Here is a 26,195-nt window from a genome sequence, read left to right as displayed (position 1 = left end):
GAGGTTGGTTCTGGATTCTGCTTTTGTTGGGGGTAGTTCAAATAAAAATACAAGTGATAAGTTGATGTGGATACATACAACTCTCTGTTACTCGTGGATGTCAGCATGCAAGATGCGCTCCGTACGTGACACGATTGCCGAGGATTTTGTGACAGGTAAGCCTAATTTTTCATCAGATACACTGCAAAATGCAAAGCACCGGTGTTTATTTAACACTAGCACCATGGACACGGTATACAGAAAGGATATATAAAATATAAATTAAATCAAACGAGTTTTTCTTTTCACTTTGACTGGTGTCTGAAAATGGTTTAGAGTATATAGCCTGAACGAAGCCAAACAGGTTCAATACCTCAACAGTTGCAGTTTTCTGGTGATTTAGGTCTGCAAGACCCACTGGATTGCACAAATTAAGTTAAGGAGAATTTTTTTTATTGATCTACACGTATACTGGATAAATTAGGTCAGAATGCATTATGGGTACACAAAGACTACATTTACAGGGCATATTGCCTCAACTACAATTCGGGCACATTGATTAGGGACAAGCTATTCTATTCAACCGCCTTTAAATTTGTAATGATGCTTGATTTTAATTGGAATACCATGGGGGGCGTTTCATGAAAGGACTTGTCGGACGTTTAATCCGACAAGTCCCATTTTATCCGACAGTTACCATAGGAACAGTGCCTCTCAGCCAATCAAAATCATGGAAAGATGTCAGATCTGATGAAACGTTCCCAGTTTGCCTAGTTAATATGTCGCTATGCTAGGTAAAAATCTATGAGTTCCCTATGGCGCAGTCGCATTTACCCTACGGCAGCCATATGGTGAGTTGAAAACAGCCGTTTAAAAAAAATTGTGTACCAGCTACATATGGGGGATTTGGATAAAATAAGTAAACGGCTGTTTTCGACTCGCCGTACGGCATCCATATAGGGAAATCTGACTGCAGCATAAGCATGTTAAGAATAGATGGGTAGCAGATTTTAAGTCTAATACTAGTATTTTTTTGGTGTCAAATATTTTATCATTATCTCATTTTCATTACCCTTAATTCCGATTCTCCCTCTCGTCTTTCAATTCTGCCTTTCCTTTAAAAACTCCCTCTTTTGAATCTCTCTCTTCTTTAATTTCCCTCTTCTTATTATCATTTACTTCTATTTTCAATTCCGTCTTTAATCCTACCTTTTTATTTATTTATTCATTTATTTATTTATATATTCATTTATTTATTTATTTGTATATTCATTTTTTTATTTATTCATTCATTCATTTACCTACTTTATACAGATAGAAACCTAGCAGAGTTGCATCTACACCATCTTTCACCAAATGTCACAGTTCTCATCCCAGTTTAGCCTCGAAAGACCTCCTCAAAGTTCAGAGTCATCACAAGAAACATGGAGGGACCTATTGTCGGTACAAGATTGATTCCTTTCAGGTAATACAGTTCCCGCTATTCTTTTTTCTTTCAAATCAAAGCTATATTCAATATCTACTATTCTCCTTAAAATATACAATTGTAAAGTGTAAATGATACATAATCTGTCACAATTATATCGTTCATATGATGATGGGTTCTTATATCATGTAAATTATATATAGCGCCGGATTCCATCATTGCTGGGCGCTCATGGCCGCACTACTTGCAAACAAATAGGAAATATCTCACAAGTTTCAATGTCTTTACACATGCAGTGCATAGAATCATTATTCAGTTCAAATACTTTTCTAGTATAGTTCTACTGTTATGTTATTCTTGCGATGATGTTTAAGTGGAGACCAGACAGGTCTTCAGGTAAGACTTGAAAGTTGATTGTGTCTCTGCTCTCCTGATGAATTGGGGGAGGGTATTCCACAGCTGGATGTACCAATGTCTACATGCATTTGCATGATTTCTTCTATCTTATGTTGATATTTAACTTTTGAATGAAGTATAAAGAGTCGTTTCTTTCTTAGAAAAAAGAGAAATATTTTACATACAAAATAGAGAAATCAAATGGAAAGCAATTGACCTGGTTTACCAAAGACAAAATCATTTTTATTTCAAAATTCCGACTTTGATTTCACCTTTATATATCCACATATATTTTTAAAATCATTTTGAAAAAGCCAACGAGTGAAAGGACATCCCTCAAAATAAATGAGCAATAGTTTCCCCACTATTCTCTTTGATGGCATTGCTAGGTTTGCATCGAATCTAAAACCACTAAAACGCTGATAGCTGATTTGAATATAAGAGAAAAGAAACAAGCATAACGCTAAGAATATAATCGAAACATAATAAGAGGACAAATCCCCAATAAAAAATTGATATGAATAAAAAAGAGAAAAATCAAACAAGCATGACCCAAAAGATTCTTTGAAATCATATACATTCGGATATGAAATAAAAAAAAAACACATTGGATTTTTTTATAAAGTATACTACGGCTACAATGTTATTGATATGAATCTTTCATTCCTTTATGTTCCGGCCTTATGTATATTGCATACCTATTTTATGCATATAATTATTGTACATTAATTTGAAAGCAAAAAACAAAAATTGAAACACACTTATCATTTTATTGTGTGTGTTCAAAAACAGATGTGAAGTTGATTCAGTGCGGAGTTGGTTGATGGATATCAGATTAATGCCAGAAGAAGAATGTATGACTGTCATGGAGGCCAAACCAATCCACAATTCACCGGTGAATGTGGAAAATTTAGCCGCAAAGCTGAAAGGTAAGGATTGTCGGAAACCCCTATACCATGTATACGCGGGAGCACGCGTGGCGTGTTTCCCTCCAGCAAGAAATTAACCACATTGTGTTGCACTCAACCCAGGTGAGGTGACTGCCAGTACCCCGTACCGGTAGGAAGGAATTCCTCGAATGCTCGCGTGCCTATAGGTAGTCGAGCAAAAGCCGGGGCGAGGCCCGCTGGGAGACCAAGTTATGGAACTGAATTCCTATTTATGAGAGTATACTGTAATAATATTTTGATTTTTTAATTTGTACTGTAATTGCTGTAGGCCTAATTTCTTGATTCGTGTAATATTTCTTATTTGAGAATTTCACGTGTTTTTTTTTAACTTAAAACATGTAGGAATTCAGCTTTTTTTAATAAAATATTAATCAAATCTTGATATGTATAATTTGCTTTTGCTCTGCTCGAACTAAACAATAAAAAGCAAGTGCTACTTTTTCATTCATGATCTAAATGATGGTCCTGTTATGCACGGAATAGTATTTGTGTATATGACTTTTAAAAATATGCTTTGTTCTTTTACTTAGTGGTTCTATAACCCTTATATTGACATGACTGAACTTTCATGTTCTCATTTGTCTCTTTGTAGAATGTGTCTACAGACTAGAAAGAGTTAAAGATGGCCTATTTGCAGATCTTTCACAGATTTACAGGTAGTTAACCCTACTATTGCTCTTACTCTAAAAAATAGCTGTGTTCCACAGTATGCTCATGTTTGTATTGAACACAATGTGAAATCACCTTCACACTGTTATATTTGAGTATTTTGACAGTATGGGTCACTCCCTCATACTAGTAGTCAACTATGTGAACACACTCTGGGCATTCACACAGTACGTAGTTTTAGATGCATTATGAAATATTTCTGCCTATAAAATGAGACAGAAAATCGTGTACAACTCTTGAACGCACACACAGGTCACGGAGTGACCCTGAGTGCAAACAGCTGACTGTGTTACAACTTAGGGGTGATACATTTTCACAATAGGGGTGATCAAACTCACTGGAGGGACTTTAATTCACTTATAACAAAGAAATGTGTACTACAGTACTCATGTTGAATGCTCTGATGAAAATTATATGAGTTTCACATTCATTTGAACGGGAGGACCAGATTATTGCATATATCGAGTGCATTATGCATAAATCATACTACCATTGCGACCCCTGCCCGGCCGATGGTTCAGGCATGACGATCCTGAGTGACGTCACCGATAGAGACCTCAAATGCCAGGAGAGCCTATTCGACAACTAACTTCATCTAAAAAACACGTATTGAAGATAACATCCAATGGGGAAATGGCTTTCATTTTCGTGAAATATACATTCCATTCTTCAATAAATCTTTAACCCCGTCGTTAACTGCCCGTTCATTCTCGAGCAATGGGGGAATGAATACAGAGTGTCTCAAAGTTTGTGTGAAAAAAGGTGCATTTTCCATAGAACTTCTGCCAAAAAGCAATGCGTAAGGGAAAGATTAGCCCCAAAACACGAATAGATGAGTTAATCAAATGGGATGAATCATGAAAATCAGTGAAATATAGTTTCTCCTGTACTCATTACTGTATACCCCGACTTGATACGATTAATTTTTCCCCCTCTCCATCAACTTTTAAGAAAAAGGGTGCATATTTTCATAAAAATATCATGTGTTATATCGACGGACGCCCGTGCGTAAGAGCAGGAGGAAGCCAAATGTCTCGTATTTTTCATAATGGTTCACAGTGTTCAATCATGTTTATCATATCAAAGTTGACCAATTTAAAGGACAAGTCCACCTCAACAAAAACTTGATTTGAATAAAAAGAGAAAATTTCAACAAGCAAAACACTGAAAATTTCATCAAAATCGAGAAAAATAAGAAAGTTCTGACATTTTAAAGTTTCGCTTCATTTCACAAAATAGTTATATGCACATCTCGGTCGGTATGCAAATGAGGGAACTGATGACATCACTCACTATTTCCTTTGTATTTTATTATATGTAATATGAAATATTTTGATTTTCTCGTCATTGTTATGTGAAATGAAGTTTCATTCCTCCCTGAACACGTGGAATTCCATTATTTTAACATTTTGTGCTTCAGGCAAATAGGTCCTAATCATCAAATTCGTAAAAATTGAAATATTGTATAATTCAAACAATAAAAACAAAAGAAATAGTGTGGAGTGACATCATCAACTCTCTCATTTGGATGTAACATACTGGCTCGTTCAAATAACTATTTTGTTAAAAATAAGCGAAACTTTGAAATGTCATAACTTTCTTATTTTACATCTGATTTTGATGAAATTTTCAGCATTGTGCTTGTCTGATTTTTCTCTATTGATTCAAATCAACATTTTTCTGAGGTGGACTTGACCTTTAACAGTGTGAATCACATTTCCACATAGTCTACGAAATGTGAACACACTGTAAATGACTGCGAACACACTCAGAACACACTATGAGCACATTGCAAACACAATGTAAGTATGTGGGTGTGTGTGTGTATGTACACACGTACGTATGTATATATTTATCCATCCATCTATCTATCTATGTATCTATCCATCCATCCATCCATCCATCCATCCATATCTATCTATCTATCCATCCATCCATCCATCCATCCATCCATCCATCCATCCATCCATATCTATCTATCTATCCACCCACCCATCCATCCATCCATCCATCCATCCATCCATCCATCTATCTATCTATCTATCTATCTACCTACCTACCTATCCATCCACCATCCATCCATCCATCCATCCATTTATCTACCAATATATTCCCCGCCTTTTCGATATCATTATTTTCAACCAAGAGATCAGAAGGATGGCATCACAGAAAGTCTTCGGCCATCGATACTCTCTCTCAAAATCAGGATTCGATCCGGTCTTCTGGAAGTCGCAGAAGTATGCCCAGAACTCCAAAACATTGCACAGGTAGGAAAGACTCGCTCCATGACATTCGCTCCAGTGACAACAGGGTCGTGTGGTCCAGTGGTAAGAGCATTGGACACATAATCGCAAGGTTGTGAGTTCGAATCCCAACTCTGCCATTGTCTCCACTTTGATAAAAAGGCCCAAGAGTGATATCTGTCGTCTATTACGTGAGCCACTATGACTGATTAACCTAGACGTAAAATGTTTAATTGGTTATATGCCAGCTTGGCGTTTACCAGCAAAAATGCTGTCCTGCCGAGTTCCTACTGGAGTTACCACACTGTAAAAACTGCGGTGTTCAAACTGACGCCAATTGGTGTTAATAGAGGACCACACCATGAGGTGATAAAATTACACCCGAGAGATTAAACAAAACACTAAAGAGTGTAAATATAACAAAAGGTCTTGTAAAAACTCCTATAGGTGTAAAATGAACACCACCAATTTAACACGGTGTAAAATAACTGGTGTGGTCCTCTATGTACACGGTTAAACACCACAGTTTTTGCTGTGCACAAACAGAATAAACAAACAAACCTGCAAACAGAACAGCTCCGCTGCAAATTTCACACATTAATGGAATGACCAAATTCATCTCTCGATATTACACTATAACATCCTAAACTAACATAAAACCCAATTGCAACCTTAACTCTCACCCTATATTCTAGACGAAATAAGGCCCCGAGCAATTGTCGCTGGAGCAGATGTCTTGCCACCCAGTAGCCTATTTAACATAGAGAAGAGTGCATCGACGATCAATCTACCGATGATTTTAGTTAAAGAAAAACATAAAGTAGTGGTTACCGGCCAGTCGTGGTCGAAGCTGTTTATGCAGTGCTTTTTCAGAGCTTGAGATGATAATATGGAGCAGATATATCTTGTCTTTTTTATTCTTAAAATTTTACTTCAGGAGCAGCAAGGAATCATTGATGAGATGAAGAACTTGATCAGATGCTTTGATATGTAAGTACTTTTCATCATGGTTATATTTATTTAAATTGGATTATACAGTACCACCATTTTTCGAGTAACATGATACAAATATCATAGACGTTATTGTTTCAAGATTTCGATTTGACTTGACAAAACACCATGTGCACGAATATATGCATTAAAGGTCAAGTCCATCCCAGAAAAATGTTGATTTGAATAAATAAAGAAATATCAAACTAGCATAACGCTGAACATTTCATCAAAATCAGATGTAAAATAAGAAAGTTTTGACATGTTAAAGTTTTATTTTTTCACAGAAGTGTGCTCCCCCCCCCCCTCTTTTGAAAGCGAAGACCGTTGGAAAATCCTGGATTTGCCCCTGAATCTACCCTTAAAACACTAATATAGCACAGTAAATGTTCACTCAAATTCATTCTCAAATGAAGTTAAAGTCAATTTAAAATAATCTAAAGAGGCTGTCCATATATCAAGTAAATGTTGTTCAAATATCCTGTTAAGGTAATAAGGAAATTGCGAAAAAAAACTGTAGCAAAAAAAAAAAAACAAATTATATTTTACAAACCCCCGCTAGTTTTACAGTAAATAATTTCGAAACGCAAATTTCATCGTAGTCATTTTCATCATTATCACATTCATTTTTTTCTTTACAGGTGTTTAGATTTAAGTGACCAATCAGTTGGGATGTTTAAACGATCTCTAACGACTCTAGGCAAAGCTCTTAAGGCACATCTAACATGTGCTCAAGGATCTCTGGTTGGGGTAAGATAACCACAGTATAGCCATTCTGGAAAGAACATAGTGTCACACAGTCTGTTGAAAGTGTGTTCATAGTGGGTTGTAAGTGTGTTCAGTGGGTTGAAAGTGTGTTCACATTATGTTGAAAGTGTGTTCACATTATGTTGAAAGTGTGTTCACATTATGTTGAAAGTGTGTTCACATTAAGTTGAAAGTGTGTTCACATTATGTTGAACATGTGCTCACAGTGTGTTCATGGTGTGGAGTATGTACAGATGTATTCCACACTGTTAAAACACTCAAATTGTACAGTGTGAACACACTTGTGTGTTACTGCGTTCTCACCAGTAGGAAAGGATACATGGCGTTGGTCAGTTTTTTTCTCACCTGCGAAGCAGAGTGAGACTATAGGCGCCGCTTTTCCGACGGCGGCGGCGACGGCGGCGGCGGCGGCGGCGGCGGCGTCAACATCAAATCTTAACCTGAGGTTAAGTTTTTGAAATGACATCATAACTTAAAAAGTATATGGACCTAGTTCATGAAACTTGGCCATAAGGTTAATCAAGTATTACTGAACATCCTATTAAAGTTTCATGTCACATGACCAAGGTCAAAGGTCATTTAGGGTCAATGAACTTAGACCATGTTGGAGGAATCAACATCGAAATCTTAACCTGAGGTTAAGTTTTTGAAATGTCATCATAACTTGGAAAATATATGGACCTAGTTCATGAAACTTGGACATAAGGTTAATCAAGTATCACTGAATATCCTGCATGAGTTTCACGTCACATGACCAAGGTCAAAGGTCATTTAGGGTCAATGAACTTTGGCCGAATTGGGGATATCTGTTGAATTCCCATCATAACTTTGAAAGTTTATGGATATGATTCATGAAACTTGGACATAATAGTAATCAAGCATCACTGAATATTTTGTGCAAGTTTCAGGTCTCATGATTAAGGTCAAAGGTCATTTAGGGTCAATGAACTTTGGCCGAATTGGGGGTATCTGTTGAATTACCATCATAACTTTGAAAGTTTATTAGTCTAGTTCATTAAACTTGGACATATGAGTAATCAAATATCACTGAACATCCTGTGCGCGTTTCAGGTCACATGACCAAGGTCAAAGGTCAATGAACTTTGGCCGAATTGGGTTTATCTGTTGAATTACCATCAAAACTATGAAAGTTAATGGATTTTATTCATGAAACTTGTACATATATAAGAGTAATCAAGTATCACTGAACATCCTGTGCGAGTTTCAGGTCACATGATCAAGGTCAAAGGTCATGTATGGTCAATGAACTTTGGCCATGTTGGGGTTTTTTGTTGAATAACCATCATATCTCTGTAAGTTTATTGGTCTCGTTCATAAAAAGTGGACATAAGAGTAACCATGTATCACTGAACATCTTGTGCGAGTTAGAGTAGTATTCAAAGTCAGCACTGCTGCTATATTGAACCGCGTGATGCAGGTGAGACGGCCAGAGGCATTCCACTTGTTTATATTATGGGGAAGCCCTGCTGGAAAGAAAATTGTCCCACACAATATGTCTACAGTGTGGAACAGTGTGTCCTTGTAGTGGACAATGTCAAGATGGGATTTCTACTGTATTGTGTTCCACGCTGTGAAAGGCAGAATGTATTAGGTTGGATAGTTGTATTGTTTATTATGGGTAAAAAAAACATGGCCAAACAGTGTATTCACGGTGTTAACATTTATTTCAAATAGTTGAATGTGATTATGTAATCCACACTGTTGAAAAACTCGAAGTTACACTGCAAAAAACCGCGGTGTTAATTCAACACCAGTCCGAAATCTGTATATGATCACACCAGAGAAGTGTTAAAACACACCGGTTTGAAATTAAATCGATGCTGTTTTGGTGTTGTATAAAGGCCTGTATGGAATTAGTCCAAAACCGAACCGGTGTTGTTTTAACACTTCTCTGGTGTGGTTATATATAGAATCCGGACAAATTAACACTGCAGTGTTTGTAGTGTAGCGATGTGAAGTGGATTTCATATTCCACACAAGTGAGCGCCCTGTTTCTCCTTTCCACTCCTGCCCCCCCCCCAAAAAAAAAATCATTCCGCAGAAACTTGTAGAAATGTTACAATCTTCAGCCAGCGAACCCAACGTCAAGTTTGCAGTCTTCACCATCCGTTGCCTGGCTCAAGATGGCGTCTGGCTACGGCAGTTGCTGATAGAACAGGACACCATGAGAGTGCTGTTGGCCATTTGTCGTATCACAACATTCTCTATCAGCAGTATCCCGATTACAGCTCTCGAGGTGGTGTCCATTCTTTGTACAGAAAAGAAAGGGAGTGATGAACTTGAAAAGGTAAATTATCCACTGCTAGTTGGAACCGCATTACATTTCTTCAGTATCATTTAGATATTCCTCTTTTTTCGCTCAAATATCAGGCAACTGCATATTGGACTTATTTTTCCAAAATTCATTGATCTCGATCACATTGGGGTTAGGTTTGAGAGCCGGTTCCATTCATGTGATTACAATTCGAATAAATAATTATTTCTAATCATTTGCTCTCTTACAGGGATTAAAAGAGGTACTTAACCGTGAAGTCGGGGGGGGGGGGGAACGGTCACATTTGACATGTTCTGGAATAGAGAACTTGATTGACTTATATTGTATTCCGTACATTGTTCAAACCTGCTGAAGTAAAAGCGAAATAAATATATGACAACTTAATGTTCATTCAATGTAGGTAGGAGGGATCGGGGCGCTGAGTGAAATCCTTGCCTCACCTATCACGTCGGAGGCTATCAAAAAGGAAGCTGCATCCGTCCTTGCCGAGATCGCCTCACCCGATTCTGACATCCTTCAACGCGTCCTCTGCTTCATTGAACACATGGGAGATCTACTCAGAAACTTGACAGGTTAGTTTCTGTTTCACGTTGAGTTAAAGGAGTAGAATAGACATTAGGCATCTGACGTAATAACCTCATAGCGCCCTCCCTCAGAGGATATAGGGATACGCGTAAACGGAGTTTTCAGAAATGCTGCGCCAGCTACATATTACCAGCACATCGCGATGACGTTAATACATAAGGTCTTAAGATTAAACAAAGTGAAAAACGATAGGAAAATTAATGTTAATAGTGGTAACAAAACGAATAAACCCTGCTAAAACAATTACAACTTGAATCTCGTAGAAACAAAGTATTAAGCGCTATATGTAACTATTATTATTGTCATTATAATTGCTGTTGTTGCTGCTGTTGAAAGTACATAACTCTGCAAAGATAAAACGATAAGTAAGTGAACTTGTGAGACATTCATTCCATGAATTTTGGCGAAGTTTTTGACCGAGAATAATGCAATATGAAGGTCAAACTCAATGATGGGCTAATTAAGGTACTTTACTGGTACTTCAATACGCCGACTAACACAGCTTAAAATGACACAACGCCTCCATTATTCATGCTTGTTTCATCGAACAAATGGCAGATCTACTGAAAGACATAATGCAGATTGGTGTTTCAGAAAGAACTTTGTACGAGTTAACTTATACGGGAAGGCTTGTAACGGGATTGATGGCATCTTGGTTATAGACCAATTTCACAACGTGAAAGGGCAGCAGACTGGTCGGCATGCTGCGGTGGGCGAATCAACTTTTATAGTACACAAGTCAACAGGGTATCTGGTACATTCGTTCGATTTTTTTTTGGACCAATTGAGCAGATTTCTTGTAAGATTCAAAATGAGCATTAATCGGAGAAGTTCAGGTCGCAGCTGTGCTGTGTTCAATTGCCACAACAATTGGAGAAAGCTTCAGGATTGGAAGCAAAGTGAATGTGAAATTCACTCGCCTTGGACTCATGAAGCCTGTTTGTGTGTGAAGCCGTACTCCCTGCATAAGTTGTAATGATAGCAACTCCTGCTGGAATGGTAACTACCATGGCAAAAGTGAGAATTCTGCTTCCTGATTGCCTTTTATAATAAAAGTTGCCATTCCAGCAAGAGTTGCTATCATAACTTTTTTATGAAATGGGCATTCTCACTGTTACCATTCCAGCAGGAGTTGCTATCATAACCTCATAACCCGGGGGGGGGGGGGGGTCCACTTACATTGACGAGTGGATACCATGCGCGACCAAAAAAACACGTAAAAAGGATGTCTTTTTCACGATAGGGCACGTTACGTACGTAACGTGATAAGGGTGTCAAAAACACAAAAATAATGAAAAAAGGGTATCTATTTCGCTAGGAAAATTACGTGTTCAGGGTCGAATTTGCGGGGATGACAAAACAAAATTAAAATGTTTTATAAAGGATGTCCTTTTTGCTCCAACACTACGTGTTTAGAGTCCTATTTGCGCGAGGTGGAGAAGATGATGGGGTCGTACTAAACCAAATAAGGCAAAGCCGACGACCGAAGGACCCGTAACAATAAAACATTCCCGTACTTGTTTAGGGGTTCATTTCAGGGAATATTTCATTTCATTTCATTTTCATTTCATTTATTTTTTCCATTTCCAACAATCATTTACATTTACAATAGTTTTGTTACATACATCTTGATATAATTATAATCAATAAAACAAAGAAACTTATTATGTATAATACTCAAGATAACAGGTCGGAAACGGAGGAGGCTGCTAAAAAGCGAAGCTTGTAGGATGCAGCCTCCTATAACATACGTATGAAGAATATAAACAAAACACAAACACAACATGGTAGAAATTTGAACGTAAAACTATCTGAATGAATAGTTTAAAAGAATAAAAAGAAAGAAATAGAAATGAGAGAAAATAGCAAGATCAGTGGTCTCCAGATTCTTTGCCAAGAGTATCGTTTTGTTTCCAACACTTGTTAAGGGTAGGGTTTCACACGCCAATACTTGTTAAGGGGTGCATTTTCAGAATATGGAAATTACGTGTTTAGGGTGCTTTTCGAGACCCCATGGTCGCGCATGGTATCCACTCGTGAATGGAAGTGGCCCCCGGGTATCATAACAACTTTTTATGAAACAGGGCCCTGGCCCTCTCTTCCCCTTCCTCCTTCCTCTGTTTTATTCTCTTGCCTTGCCCCCTCCTTTTGGATACTTATAGGCCTGCATAAAATGTGGTGGTGGTGTTTTTTTTTTGTGGGGGGGGGAGGACGGGGGGATTTATTTGATCATGCTTCGATGGAAATATCAGTCCCCCCTCTCTCTCTCTCTCACTCTATGTCTCGTTCACTCTCCCGATACTAGCAACAAGAAGTGAGCTCCCTGATGAAAACCAACAGCGATTCTTGGTCATCATCAACTCACTTTTACTGACAAAACTAAGGGGAAAAAGTAGCCAAAGTGCAAAAATTCATCATACCTTCATCGGTCAGGTGTCCATGCTTTATTTAATTGATTTATGATGAAGTTAATGACACAATATCAGAGCTTATCTGTAATCTTTCATTGAATTTGTACACAGAGCCAATCGCGGTCAGCGCACTTGCCCACCGCAGCAATGGCGTCGCCGATAGAGGGCCAAATACATAAACCGCGGCCGTGAAATTGGTCTATAACTATATACCTTTTTTTCAAATCAAACTTAATTGAGTTCGTTATAATGGTTCTGAATTAATGAGTTAGTCCCAAATTGGAATATATCCATCGTTTATTCGGGTAAATGTAATCAAGATTTGACCAGATTTTGTCAATGTCATTACAATTTCGTCATGAAAGAATACATATACATAAACCCTGGAGCCTTTACTGCAATTTCTTTGCTATTTGGTTGGTTTCCATGTATCTTGCTTTCATAGTCTTGTGTGACCAGACCTCAAGTTCTAGTGTATTTTTGGTGGCAACAACTGCAATAGCGAACATCACATTTATGGACCCCATGGCCTCGGATTACTTGGCCGAGTTTCGAACTCCAGAAATCTTGATAGAAGGCTATCAGCAAGGAAAAGCACAAAGCATCTACAGCAAACACCAGGTGATACCAAAAGCGTCATTTCAATTAAGTATTACAGCTGACAACAAGCGCTACTTTTCGCTTTTACTACGGGGAAACTCTCTACAACGCACCAATTCCTTTGAAAATGCAAGTCAAATCACAATGGAGAGCTGAGAGGCTTAAGAGGCAAGTTGGTGGACCGGAACAGCTTCGGAATCTTTTGACTCTGGACAACAACATATTGCAATTATTCGTCCGGTCTGGGACAAATCTTCGGATGATCTGCTGTCCCAGCTTCAACTTTTGACAAAAGCCTGTCAGCTCTCCATTGTCATTTCAATTCAATTAATTTTCAAAGGAATCGAGGCGTTGTAGAGAGTTCCCTGTTGTAAATGCGAAAACTACCTAATTATGCTCGTAATACCCCGTTGTAATTACTAGGTATTTGATTTTACACCGATTACATGAATTTAAGAGAAATTGATATACGGTTAAATACTAATAAACATGATATTTTTAACTAAATAAAACTAAATACACAGATTGTTTTTTTTAATAGGAAATAATCTGATTTTCCTAATAAATTTATCGTGCATCAATAATAATTCAGCATGTTCATCACATACTGGTGCTGTTATGAGAACTGTAATTAAGTGTGAAGTCCTTGATATGTAAGTACACAATGAGAATCGCCAAAATAGCGATATGGGCATGCTCTTTAAAAAATAACGGAATTCTATGGCAACTCGGCTCCGAAAGGTCTATTTCTGATACTTTGGCTGAGAAAAACGCATTCATATAAGCTAGATGCAGTATTTTCTTCAAAGGCGAGTACCTACCTGAATAATGATGTGATATCAAATGTCAATAGGCCTAAAGTAGCCTTTTCCGAAGTCTTCATAATGTAAGATAAACTTAATGTCTTTGTAGATCCGCAGTTATCACTTAGGAATAACAAAGTCACTTTGTATTTCTCTGTCAGATCATCACCATCATTGCCAACGTCTCCTGTTCCAAGACATGCCGGGAACAGATAGTTTCATGCGGCGGCATTAGCATCCTTGCGGAACTCCTCCAGGGCGAATCCCTACGTCCCCTCCGCCGTAGGCTAAGCTTTAACGAGAGTCAACCGGTGGCCGCCCCGATCGGGGAGGAAAACACGTATGAGGATATCTTTCACAAGTCGGCGATTGCTCTGAGTAGGCTCTGCCAGGACCACAAGACTTGCCAGATTGCTGTCGATTTAAAAGGTACTCCAATCCTCAGTCTCCGACAATGTCCTTCAAGGAAAATATCGTCCCAACCAAAAGTCGATTTGAACAAAGCTAATAAGGCTATAAAAAGACTCCATAGTAGTTGCAGTGATGGTAAACTGACACTAGATATAACTCTTTATGAAATGGGCCCATGACATAATTATAGAGAATCTCACAAATTGGAAAGTCATCATAATTCCCGTGTTTAACAACAAAACGACGGGACTGTTAATAAACAATACTCTATATCCCATCATCGATATCTTTTCAGGAATATACAGGCACTGAAGACCATTTCATAAACCAATAGTCAACAATTTTCACTGTGTATTGTTATAAGCTACTGCGAATCCTTGCATCTGATTGGCTCAAAGCAAATCGGACAGTGGAAATCACTGATCAAGCTTTTATGTAATCCCCGTAACATACATGTTTTGGGACGATCTATTGCATTTGAATCACAGTTACAGCAAATAGTGGCTTGCCAGCCATGCAAGCTGCAGCTTGACAACGTCTTTCATACATATCTGAGGACCCCGAGGTAGACCAGCAGCACCATCATTGATGCTGCTGAGTAGGGCCATTCTCCCGTGTTTTTTTTATTTATCAATTCACATGTATAATTTTATATGTATTGTTATTTGTTTTAAATGGAAATAAATTCAATATTTCCAATTGCAGTTCTGTCCAATCTCGCCGACTTATGCGATAAGGCAAGAGAGAAAAACTACAGACGTGACACGCTAATTGCCTGTTTGGTGAGTATCTTACACAGGGTAAATCGCCAATTCATTGGTCTCAATTGTCTATACCCGCTTCGTCTATACTGCGTTTTATCTCATTCCACATGATCTATTCCCACTCCGAGGCCAAGGGCAAGACCAAGGACTAGAGGTCCGAGGCAAAGGACAAGACCCCGCAACTATACTCGCGAGGCGACTGCCGGTCCCGAGGAGCACAACACTTTAAGCAACTTTGAAAAAAAAAAACTTTGAAGAAATAGCGTTTTTCCTATTTTACTTGTTAATTTAGTTCCCAAGACTCAATTGACGTAGTTTGTGAATGTTACTTGACATGTGTTTTTCAAAAGTGTACTTTGTCATCAGTTATTTAAAGTCAGGACCCCATTTGAAATAAGCCGTCTCAACTATCATTTGTGGTCATGTGAAGTTGTTTTGATACCTTATAGTATACAGTAGTACCGGAGTTGTAACTATTATTTTGTCATACCTGGCAAAACCAACCAACCTACCAACCTACCAACCAACCTACCAACCAACCAACCTACCAACCAACCTACCAACCAACCTACCAACCAACCAACCAACCTACCAACCAACCAACCTACCAACCAACCTACCAAACAACCTACCAACCAACCAACCTACCTACCTACCTACCTACCTACCAACCTACCAATCTAGCAACCAACCTATACCTACCAACCAACCTTCCATTCAACCAACCAACCAACCTACCAAACAACCTGCCACCAACCAACCTACCAACCAATCTAGCTACCAACCAACCGACCAACCAACCTACCAACCAACTAACCAACCAACCTACCTACCTATCTATCAACCAACCAACCAACCTACCAAACAACCTACCACCAACCAACCACCCAACCAACCAAGTAACCTACCAACCATTCTAGCAACCAACCTACCTACCAACTAATCTAGCAACCAACCAACCAACCTACCAACCAACCTACCAACCAACCTACCTACCTACCAACCAACCTACCTACCAACCAACCTACCTACCAACCAACCTACCAACCAATCTAGCAACCAACCCACCTAACAACCAAACAACCAACCTACCAACCAACTCCAAACCCAACCACCCAACACCAAACCAAACCAATATCAACACCAAACCAAGCCCAACTAACCAACCTTTATGTCTTGATTACAGACCGCCTTGAGGAGAATACACAGCCAGATCGGTCCGTCACCATTGAAAGGGGCTGAAGTAGAGCAACTCATCCAGCCTCGACTTTTTGAATCGTATCTCCGGTGTTCTAGTCCTGTGAAGAGGGAAACCTTTGTTTGATCATTGACCTTCGACCTGTGACCTTGTGATGAAGATATCTTTCTAAAACCTCACACTGCAAAAAACTGCAGTGTTAATTTAACACCAGTCCGGAATCTATATATGACCACACCAGAGAAGTGTTGAAACAACACCGGTTTGAAATTAAACCGATGCTGTTTTAACACTAAGAGGTGTTGTCAGGTTGTATAAACACCTATCTGGAATTAGCCCAAAACCAAACCGGAGTTTTTTAACACTTCTCTGGTGTGGTCATATCTAGATTCCGGACTGGTGTTAAACTAACACCGCAGGTTTCGCAGTGCATCATCTTCTGTTCTTGCCGTCTTTTGGTTATGCGATACATGTTTGGTTATCGGTATGAAATTTTCAAGAATGATTTGGTCAGTGTCAAGTTTCCACTCACTCACATATTTCCCATGAAGCCAATTGAAACAAAGCATTTCGATTTAAATACTCAAACCAATAAAAACGAAGGATTCCACTTCAAAACGTTTCATTTAAAAATTTAGCGATTGGCAATATGTCACTGATGACAAACTTTATGAAATAGTTCCAAATATAGACCCCTATTTCTCTCAGCCAAATGTCGAATTATACTTATCTTAAAAGTTATCTTAAAAAGAAGAATATGTTGTTTTTTCATTTATTGTGCCGTTAATATATAAATTCTATGAAAAGATATATGGGGAATAACCGAATGATCAGTCCAACAGTCGGTCAATTCATTTATTGTCATTAATTTTGTGTGTGATGTATAGAATGGTTTGCCTCGTTTCGAGAGAAAATAAAGTGCTATTTTGGTGCAAAAATGAAAAGTTTATTTATTCCATTCATATGATTTTCGAAAAAATATTGGCGATAAATTATCCTCTAATTTGTATTTCCAGATTTTATTATTTGTATTAAAAATAAGTTTGTAACACTTTTTGAGATTTATGTCGAAATGTTAATTTGATAAATATCTTCACACTGATTTATATAATTGAAAAAAAATATATAGTATTGGGAAATATATATGAAATGAATGTGTCAAAATACATTAGCACAGATTAGATTTTCACGTTTTCTTAACAAAGCACATGCATATTTCTAAGAATGCAATGTTCAAAAGATAATCATAGTAAAATATTTGAGTAATTATAATTATTCACTGAAAATGATGTGGGTGTTTTTCAATAAATTATTTATCATACGATGCCTAACTCTGAATTTTCATGTTTTGCTCATGCAGTTTCGGGGGAAAAATGATGTCGTTCCTTATAACACATAGTAATATTCACCTTCAAAACATTTTGTAGTTTAAAAATGCTTATTAAATTTTTTAAAAGGGTTTTAGAATCATGAATTGTGATGAAGCAAATTGGGATATGAGATAGAACAGTAGTGTATTTGTACAAAAAATTATGGTTTGGATCTTCTACGATCTATCCAAAGCCTATTTTTTTTTACTGGAACACAGAGACGTGATATTATGAGAGAATCCTGCAATGTGTGTAGTTTCTTTAAAAGTAATCAGATTGTATTGGATGGCTAGGAATGGGAAACCAGACATGATCCACGTGTTAGGGGGTTAATATTGCACGAATCGTAGATGAGTGCAATATTGCCCCTAGACTGAATATCACATCCTGCGTCGCCCAATTTATATTAATATTCCCGGTGGTTCCACATACTGTGAATAGACTTCGTCGGGAAAGGTTGTTGAAAGAAAAATAGAGAGAGTTTATGAAAATATTTAAGTATAACAGAGTATCGTCAGTGAATGAAAATGAGGATAAGTAACATAAAAACAACAACATGGATTAAAATGAACTATGAATTTACACGAAATGACTCGATAGAGAGAAAAATATATAGATAAATACAAAATCATTTTATTAAGAGCGAATTACATGGTCACTCTGCAGAAAGCAAATTTTTGTCAAGGTGATATATATTTCTGTTACGCTCCCATTTGCTACACCTGGGTTTGAGTGTAGCACAATATAGATGAAATTCATGCTGAAAAAAAATTACATTAATATTATTAGTTTGCCATTGTTTTTTCAAACTTTCACTCAGAAGTAATGTTAAAACCACTATCTGTTAAAAGGACAAATCCACCCACCAAAAGTTGATTTGAATAAAAGGAGAAAAATCCAACAAGCATAACACAGAAAATTACATCAAAATTGGATGTAAAAAAAGAAAGGTGTGACATTTCAAATTTTTGTTTAATTTCACAAAACAGTTATATATGCACATCTTGGTCGGTAAGCAAATTAGGGGACTGATATGACGTCATCCACTCACTATTTCTTTTGTATGTTATTATATGAAATTTCTAATTTTCTCATTGTTAAGTGAAACAACGATTAATTCCTCCCCGAACATGTTGAATAAGCATTGTTTAATACTGTATGGTTGAGTCAACTTGATCCTTATTTTCAAATCTGTAAAAAAATCAATACTGTACAATATTCAAACAATGAAAAATAAATGAGTGATGGACATCACCCTCTGACTCGTTTCCATGATACAGAGCTGTGTATATCACTAATTTATAAAAAAAGCGCGAAAATGTAAAACGCCATAACTTTCTTATTTTACATTCAATTTTGATGAAAATTTCAGCAACAAGCTAATTTGATTTTCTTTGTTTATTCAAATCAACCTACTTTTGGATGGACTTGACCCTTAAAGAGAAAAATGAAGATAAAATGGCAAGAACTCATGAGGAATGGAGAAACTTAGAAACAGTGAGGAAAAAATGACATTTATCGGGAACACGTTAGAGAGGTTGTGAACTGTGTGTGGTCTCTCATTGACTGTGTGTTATAAATACATAGTCTTAAAATATACATTTCAGATATCTACTTATACTACAGAGAATAAATTGACCTTTAAAGGTCGAGTCCACCTCAGAAAAATGTTGATTTGAATCAATAGAGAAAAATCAGACAAGCACAATGCTGAAAATTTCATCAAAATCGGATGTAAAATAAGAAAGTTATGGCATTTTAAAGTTTCGCTTATTTTCAACAAAATAGTTATATGAACGAGCAAATTACATCCAAATGAGAGACTCGATGATGTCACTCACTATTTCTTTTGTTTTTTATTGTTTGAATTATACAATATTTCAATTTTTACGAATTTGACGATTAGGACCTCCTTGCCTGAAGCACAAAATGTTAAAATAATGGAATTACATGTGTTCAGTGAGGAATGAAACTTCATTTCACATGACAATGACGAGAAAATAAAAATAATTCATATTTCATGTAATAAATTGCAAAATAAATGGTGAGTGAGTGATGTCATCAACTCTCTCATTTGGATGTAACTGGCTCGTTCATATAACTATTTTGTTGAAAATAAGCGAAACTTTAAAATGTCATAACTTTCTTATTTTACATCCGACTTTGATGAAATTTTCAGTGTTATTCTTGTTGAATTTTTCTTTTTTTATTCAAATCAAGTTTCTGTTGGGGTGGACTTTTCCTTTAATTGTATTTGTGTAGAGAAACAAATGTGTTGAAAGGAAAAGTAATCGTTTCGCTACTTTTGTAACATGATTATCGCGGTATAAATGTATTGATGAGTTGATTAGCAAGTGTCATTGAAATGCATGGGTCTACATTACTAGACTATACTAGCAAAATGGGTCAGGAAACTGGCCAGGTATGAGTAGTTAAGGACTCAAGATGGCGCTATTGGTTTGCATCTGCTCTAACCTGAACGCATCTGCAACACAGCATTTACCCGGGCACCAGAAGGGAAAAGGAAGAGGGGCAGACCCGAAAACAATTTGGCGGCGATCAGTAGAAAAAGAAAGGACCTGGCTTTGTTGGATGGAGGTCGCCGATGGGCAGAAGCCAGAGCTGTGGCTTTCGATACCAAGAGACGTTCGGTGGAGGCCTTATAACATGTATAAGGCATCTGGAGGATAACAGGTAATTATTTTTTTCGGTAGGGGGGTGGGGTGGTGCAGCCATTTTTTCAAGCTGAGAAGTTAAAGATTTCAGGTATGCCTAATCTTTATTTGTGGCTTTAACCTAGCTATATGAAATGCGCTCACAGAGTTGTTGAAAGAGAACTGTATGGATCTTATCCAATACTGATTAAAAGTGCTGAACATCAGCCAATCAAAATCAAACAAAGACTCATGGACAAAGAATATGAACAGTCATCAGGATTTTCTGTTAGTCTCGTATATCATTTTAATAATGGTAAAATTACCACCCCCCCCAAAAAAAAATCTCGATTTTATTTCGAATCCTTTAATTTGTTTCAAACACACAGTCGTCGCTGGCCTAATCAATTACAATTCCCAAGCTGAAGTTTCACTGCCGATTTCTTTTGTAACTCCATGTAGAGTTTAAATTCCACAGGCATCTTGTGTGGATTCTTTGCATAGTCCATCTTCGCCGAGTCGTAGTAATGGTAGGATAACGTCCTGTTTTGTGCATCGACAGAAAATGGATAAAAACCAAACATTGTGATCCTTTCACAGAATAAAGATGCTGCTGATAGGATCAGAAGACCGGTCGAAGGTAGCCGTTTGCCCCATATTCTGTTAAAGAGAGAGAGGGAAAGAAAGAGGAGGCAATAATTAATAGAGTATCGAAGTGATGACGTCACAAAACTTTTTTTTTCATTTCAGCACTTTTGATATCATATTTTGGTAGCGCGTGTCAATGATAAAAAACCACCGCTACCAAAATTTGGTGGGAAGCGGTCCTTGGAGGCCTGAAATATGACCTCCTGAATACATAATTAGCCCCATTGAAGTCAGTGTATTCTTGGCCTGGTTCTATAAGTTCGGAACCAGCAGGCCAATAATACATTGACTTCAATTGGGCTAATAATGTATTCAGGAGGTCATCTCAGACCTCATGGATCGATTCGAACCAAATTTTGCTCTGCCAAAATGTGGTATAAAAAATGCTATAATGAAATATTGGAAAATTGATGACGTCACACTCTCCACGTACTCTAAATGTAAATCACGTGATGTATTGTAGATTTGCAAGCGCCCCGTGGTGAACAATGATTATCTTTTACACTGTAAATCAGTTGTTGGAAATCAATTGTTCAATTTTTGGAAGACAGCATTCAAATGTACATTATGATTTTACATTATAACATACAGAAGAAAATTGGGGACATCATCAGCTCGCTCATAGCATGTTCATGAGGACAAGCATAAATTATGTGTCACCAAAACAATTTAACATTTTAAAATGACATGAATCTGTTTATTCCTCGTCCAAATTTTAAAGGATGACATTTTCAATATTTTAACTCTCCTGTTATAGAGCTATTTCAAATCGCATAGTTTTAAGCCTTGGGTACTTCAACTATCAGGGAATATTTAATACACTATTTCGTTAAGTATAGTTACTTAACATTACTTTTATTTTCAGTAAATTTACTAGTCAGAGCTGAGGGGTCAGATTTACAAAAATGTACATTTTAGCCGTTGCACGAAGTCAAGGGAAAGACTTAGTCGATATTGATAATAAAATATAATACTAATTTAATCTAAAAAGATGCGAGCTATTATGTTAAATTTGTAATCTAAATCATAATATTCGGAAAATAATATAACATTTCAATATCTCTCTTCCCTATCCTTTCTTCCTCCCCCTTTTTTTTTGGGGGGGGATAGGGTTTACCTACAAGCCCCCCCACTCCCCTTCAATTTCTACGCCAATGATTCGCCTACACCTCTGACACAATTAACTCCCACTACATAAACACTTGTGATTCTTGTTTTCTCCTTGTCAAACATCATATTGTGACAGTACTACTCTTTCTCTCTCTCCATCGCTTTCTCTAGGCTTACTCCAGTGAGTTATTTACATAATATATTTTATTACGTAACTTATGTTACCAGTCGGCTTCTGCGGATATTCATTTGTACATCTTCTATTGTTATGGTGGTGTATCAGTGCAAAGTGTCTTGAGCTGAAAACACACCAACGTAACTGACTCCGGACCGGTCAAATATATTACACTAAGCTGCACTCACATCGGTGAAACCGACTTCAGAGACCGACAAATGTTATTTTTTAATCATTTTTTGTCTTTCCCAAGATAACAAGGCCTATAAACATGGAACAAATCAAATTGCAATTGTATCAATTTCAATAAAAAAAAATCACAGTGGTCTATAGAGCCTGTAACAGACATTGAGAATACACAGTTTGTCTGATTTGAATTATTGCTGAGAGAAAAGTTCCTTTTATTTCCTACCAGCCCCCCCCCCCCCTAAGAGGGCCCTTAAAATCCCAACAACCCTGCACACCAATTCTTTATACCGACTTTAACAGACAGCTGTCTTGGCTGTGCGCCGTTTTCTGGAGTAGTCAATTGTTTAATTAAAAAATTGCACAAAAATCGTAAGCGTAAACCTATATAAATATATGAATATATATATATACACACACACACACACACACACACACACACACACACACACATATATATATATATATATATATACATATATGTATGTATATATCTTCATCCATTTCTTTACAATGATTAAATAAAAAAAGAGCTGCCAAAAGCTGTTGTACATGTATAACTTTACACACACACACATATATAATATATATATATTCATATAGCGTATGTGGGAGGGGTGCATGTGTGTGTTTGAGATGTGCATGTACGATGTGCGTTAATCAAACTAATATTGACTTTCTAGCAAACAACTCTTTTAATATGTTTAAGAAAATGTGTTCTTTTTTTTCTGACGAAGGCCATATGAGAAACAGACCAAGGAATTCAGATTTCCGAGACCAAGTCTAGGACCAGACTGCCTTAGGACAAGAACAAGGAATTCAGACCTCCTAGGCCAAGGCCAAGGACTCGACGTGCTCGCGACGAAGGACAAGACCATTGATAATAAATTTCTCATTTTCATCACATTCCACAACTTACCTTGGAACAGCACCAAATAGACTCACGGGACTATATGCCCATCCCGCCGTGAAGTTGAATTCATCTTTCATTGCTCGTGCCAAAACGTTCATGTTGCCTTTCCGCGAACTCCCTTTCGAGTACCATATCACAGAATTATTGTACAATTTCATATTTGTCAACATCTTTGAGCAACTAGATGACATTTTCTTGAAGCGTCCTTTAGCGCATCTCGCCATCGACATGAGCTGCGAGAAGTTCAGTGTCGTGGTATTGGCCTTGTAGCCTACATCTTTTCCATAGTCGCGCCCAAACGGCGCTAAGTTCATCCTGAAAACAAAGTCATGGTCATCTATTGCTTTTCCACAGCTGCTGCCAGATAATATTCCAGAGTTTCCAACCACTGCGCATGTCTGTAGAGCAGGAATCGATTCCGTTTTATTATCCCGGAGCAACAAGGTTTCATTAACTTTGAAATCAAAGTTTTCGGGTTTAACGTTCCTCTTGTAGATCTGAATCGCCTGCCATTTTTTCAGTTTCTTCGAAACTTTTGTTCTGCAATATGGAGGAAAAATTAACAGTATCTTCATAAACGTCATATATGGCATTTACCAGGCCTGGCATTCATCTTCATACATCAAAAAGTAAAAATGCAATAACAAGTTTTATCTTCTCTTTATAAAATTTGTTTTGATCCTGTTTCAATCCAATTAATACATATCATAAACTAGAAGACATAAATTATTTCTATAGACCTACATCAAAGACATAATTTTTAACTTCTATGTTGCCAATAGTACAGTTCAGAAGGAAGGAAATATCAATTCGTATTTAATCGTATAGGCCCAGGTTAGAATCTTCGGGGCAGCTATTATGATACTTCAAAATATGCATGGGAGCACTCTCAAAGAGGACATTTCAACATTGGCGTTGTGCTTTAAAACATTTAACCCGTGATGAACAAGACAGAAACAAATACTTCATGTCAAAATATCAAATTTGTTTTTGACAAATTGACAAGGAAAATCACTTCGAGTGCTTGTGGTTTTAGAATCTAAAGACTTCCTTCATGCCAATATTGAATTAGTTTATCTAGGCCCATACAGACATGAGCAATAACAATAATACAAGCAAGGAAAACCGAATTTTCGTTACATTAGGAGCATGGATGTTTGCTTGGTCTCATATACAGCAAAAAAAAATTGTTTATGTCCGAATAGTCACTGTGTATATGCCTTGTGTAAAATTTACGATTTTGGCGCTGTTTAGTCAGTTACCATGGTTACCCAGGAGGAATATTCACACTCTAAATCGAAATAGATCTCAAGCTTACCTGATATAGAAATTCGGAGGTAGCAATTTCAAAGCTTGGTTTTCTTTTAACGGGTCAGATATCGCTTCCATAGACCGAATTTCTTTTATTGGATCTGAAATATTAAAAGATTAAGATGGTACTATTTCGTGGATTATTAAATATTTATTACAACGAACCAACTGTGAAAGAGATGATATCAAAATAATGGAAGGCGTATCTTAAATCAAAGTACTCCAGAGCAATCTCCCCTTTTGGAACAATTTGTTGGTGTTGTCGACGGAAAAAAAATAATTGTCTCACATTAATAAATTTCAATTTGAAAAGGGAATGCCTGTCAAACAATTTAAACTGAATGTAAAGGAGACAATTTAAAATGTAAACAGTTTAGGCCTATAGTGACGGGCTTTAACAGCGTTGCTTAGATTTTAAACACACAAAACAAAAATAATAAATTGGCCTTCAGGATCGGAACAACGAGATACATAACTTACCTTTTAAAGTGATCTTTCTTGGTGGTACTAATGAAGGTTTTTGATGGAATTCTGATAATACATATTCAGCAACTGACAGAAACAACCACATACATAACGCCAACAAGCAGAAAAGAACGGGTAGAAATCTCGACGCCTTGGGTGCCGCCATTAATTAATGTACTGTATTTGACGAGAAAGTCACCTCCATCCATACCAAATGACTGAAGTGTTCGCTAACATTCGCAATGATAGCTCTCTGGCCTCGGAGTAAAAGGGAGAACAATACCTTTTCTGATGCGAGTGGGACAATAAATGATCTGCGAGAGGTTTTGTTACGGAAGCCTCTCTGCAAATAACATCTCTCTTTAAAGAAAGAAAAAAAAACAAGTGAAGATAAATCACATCATAATAATAGCTACCCGAAAGAATACATTTTTCCACAGTGTGGTCCAGAGCGTGTTTATTGTGTTCACATTGTGGTACACGATGAAATCACCGTCACACTATTTAATGCGAGTATTCAAATAATATGACTAGTGTTCTCTACTATGTGAACACGCTTGAAAACTCACTCTCTAACCATGGTCACATTTGTTCTACGGCGGCCGTACGGCGAGTCGAAAACAGCCGTTTTATCAATTTTGATTCAAACCACCTCTATGTAGTTGGACAATTTTTTTTTTAAAACGGCTGTTTTCAACTCGCCGTACGGCCGCCGTAGAACAAATGTGACCATGGCATTAAGGTGACAGGTTTGAACGTATCTCCACACTTAAATTTTGAGTAATTTAATGATGTGAATCTAAAAACACACTGTGAATATCCATTCTATCAAGGTGACCACAGTTCTATATTCCGAGGCGCGTTATTATTATTA

At 37.2% G+C, this 26,195-nt stretch overlaps 2 protein-coding genes across 2 annotated transcripts; one reads left to right on the top strand and one right to left on the bottom strand.

The window, feature by feature from the left end:
• Positions 1-1,328: 1,328 nt before the first annotated feature.
• On the top strand, positions 1,329-16,743 carry LOC121406069 (protein inscuteable homolog). Its single transcript, XM_041597078.1, has 12 exons — positions 1,329-1,444; positions 2,594-2,730; positions 3,344-3,407; positions 5,567-5,687; positions 6,601-6,653; positions 7,295-7,403; positions 9,484-9,729; positions 10,118-10,289; positions 13,159-13,334; positions 14,278-14,545; positions 15,233-15,309; positions 16,478-16,743. The coding sequence occupies exons 1-12, from the start codon at positions 1,404-1,406 to the stop codon at positions 16,613-16,615; spliced, it is 1,602 nt and encodes a 533-aa protein (XP_041453012.1). The 5' UTR covers positions 1,329-1,403; the 3' UTR covers positions 16,616-16,743.
• Positions 16,744-20,337: 3,594 nt separating this feature from the next.
• Positions 20,338-25,894, bottom strand: LOC121406023 (alpha-2,8-sialyltransferase 8B-like). Its single transcript, XM_041597025.1, has 4 exons — positions 25,337-25,894; positions 24,864-24,957; positions 23,552-24,085; positions 20,338-21,173 (listed from the first exon to the last, which is right to left on the bottom strand). The coding sequence occupies exons 1-4, from the start codon at positions 25,485-25,487 to the stop codon at positions 20,918-20,920; spliced, it is 1,035 nt and encodes a 344-aa protein (XP_041452959.1). The 5' UTR covers positions 25,488-25,894; the 3' UTR covers positions 20,338-20,917.
• Positions 25,895-26,195: the final 301 nt, after the last annotated feature.

Source organism: Lytechinus variegatus, chromosome 19, assembly GCF_018143015.1.
Source record: "Lytechinus variegatus isolate NC3 chromosome 19, Lvar_3.0, whole genome shotgun sequence".
In the NCBI taxonomy this organism is placed as follows: Eukaryota; Metazoa; Echinodermata; class Echinoidea; order Temnopleuroida; family Toxopneustidae; genus Lytechinus; species Lytechinus variegatus.
This window is presented reverse-complemented; position numbering and strand designations above follow the sequence as displayed.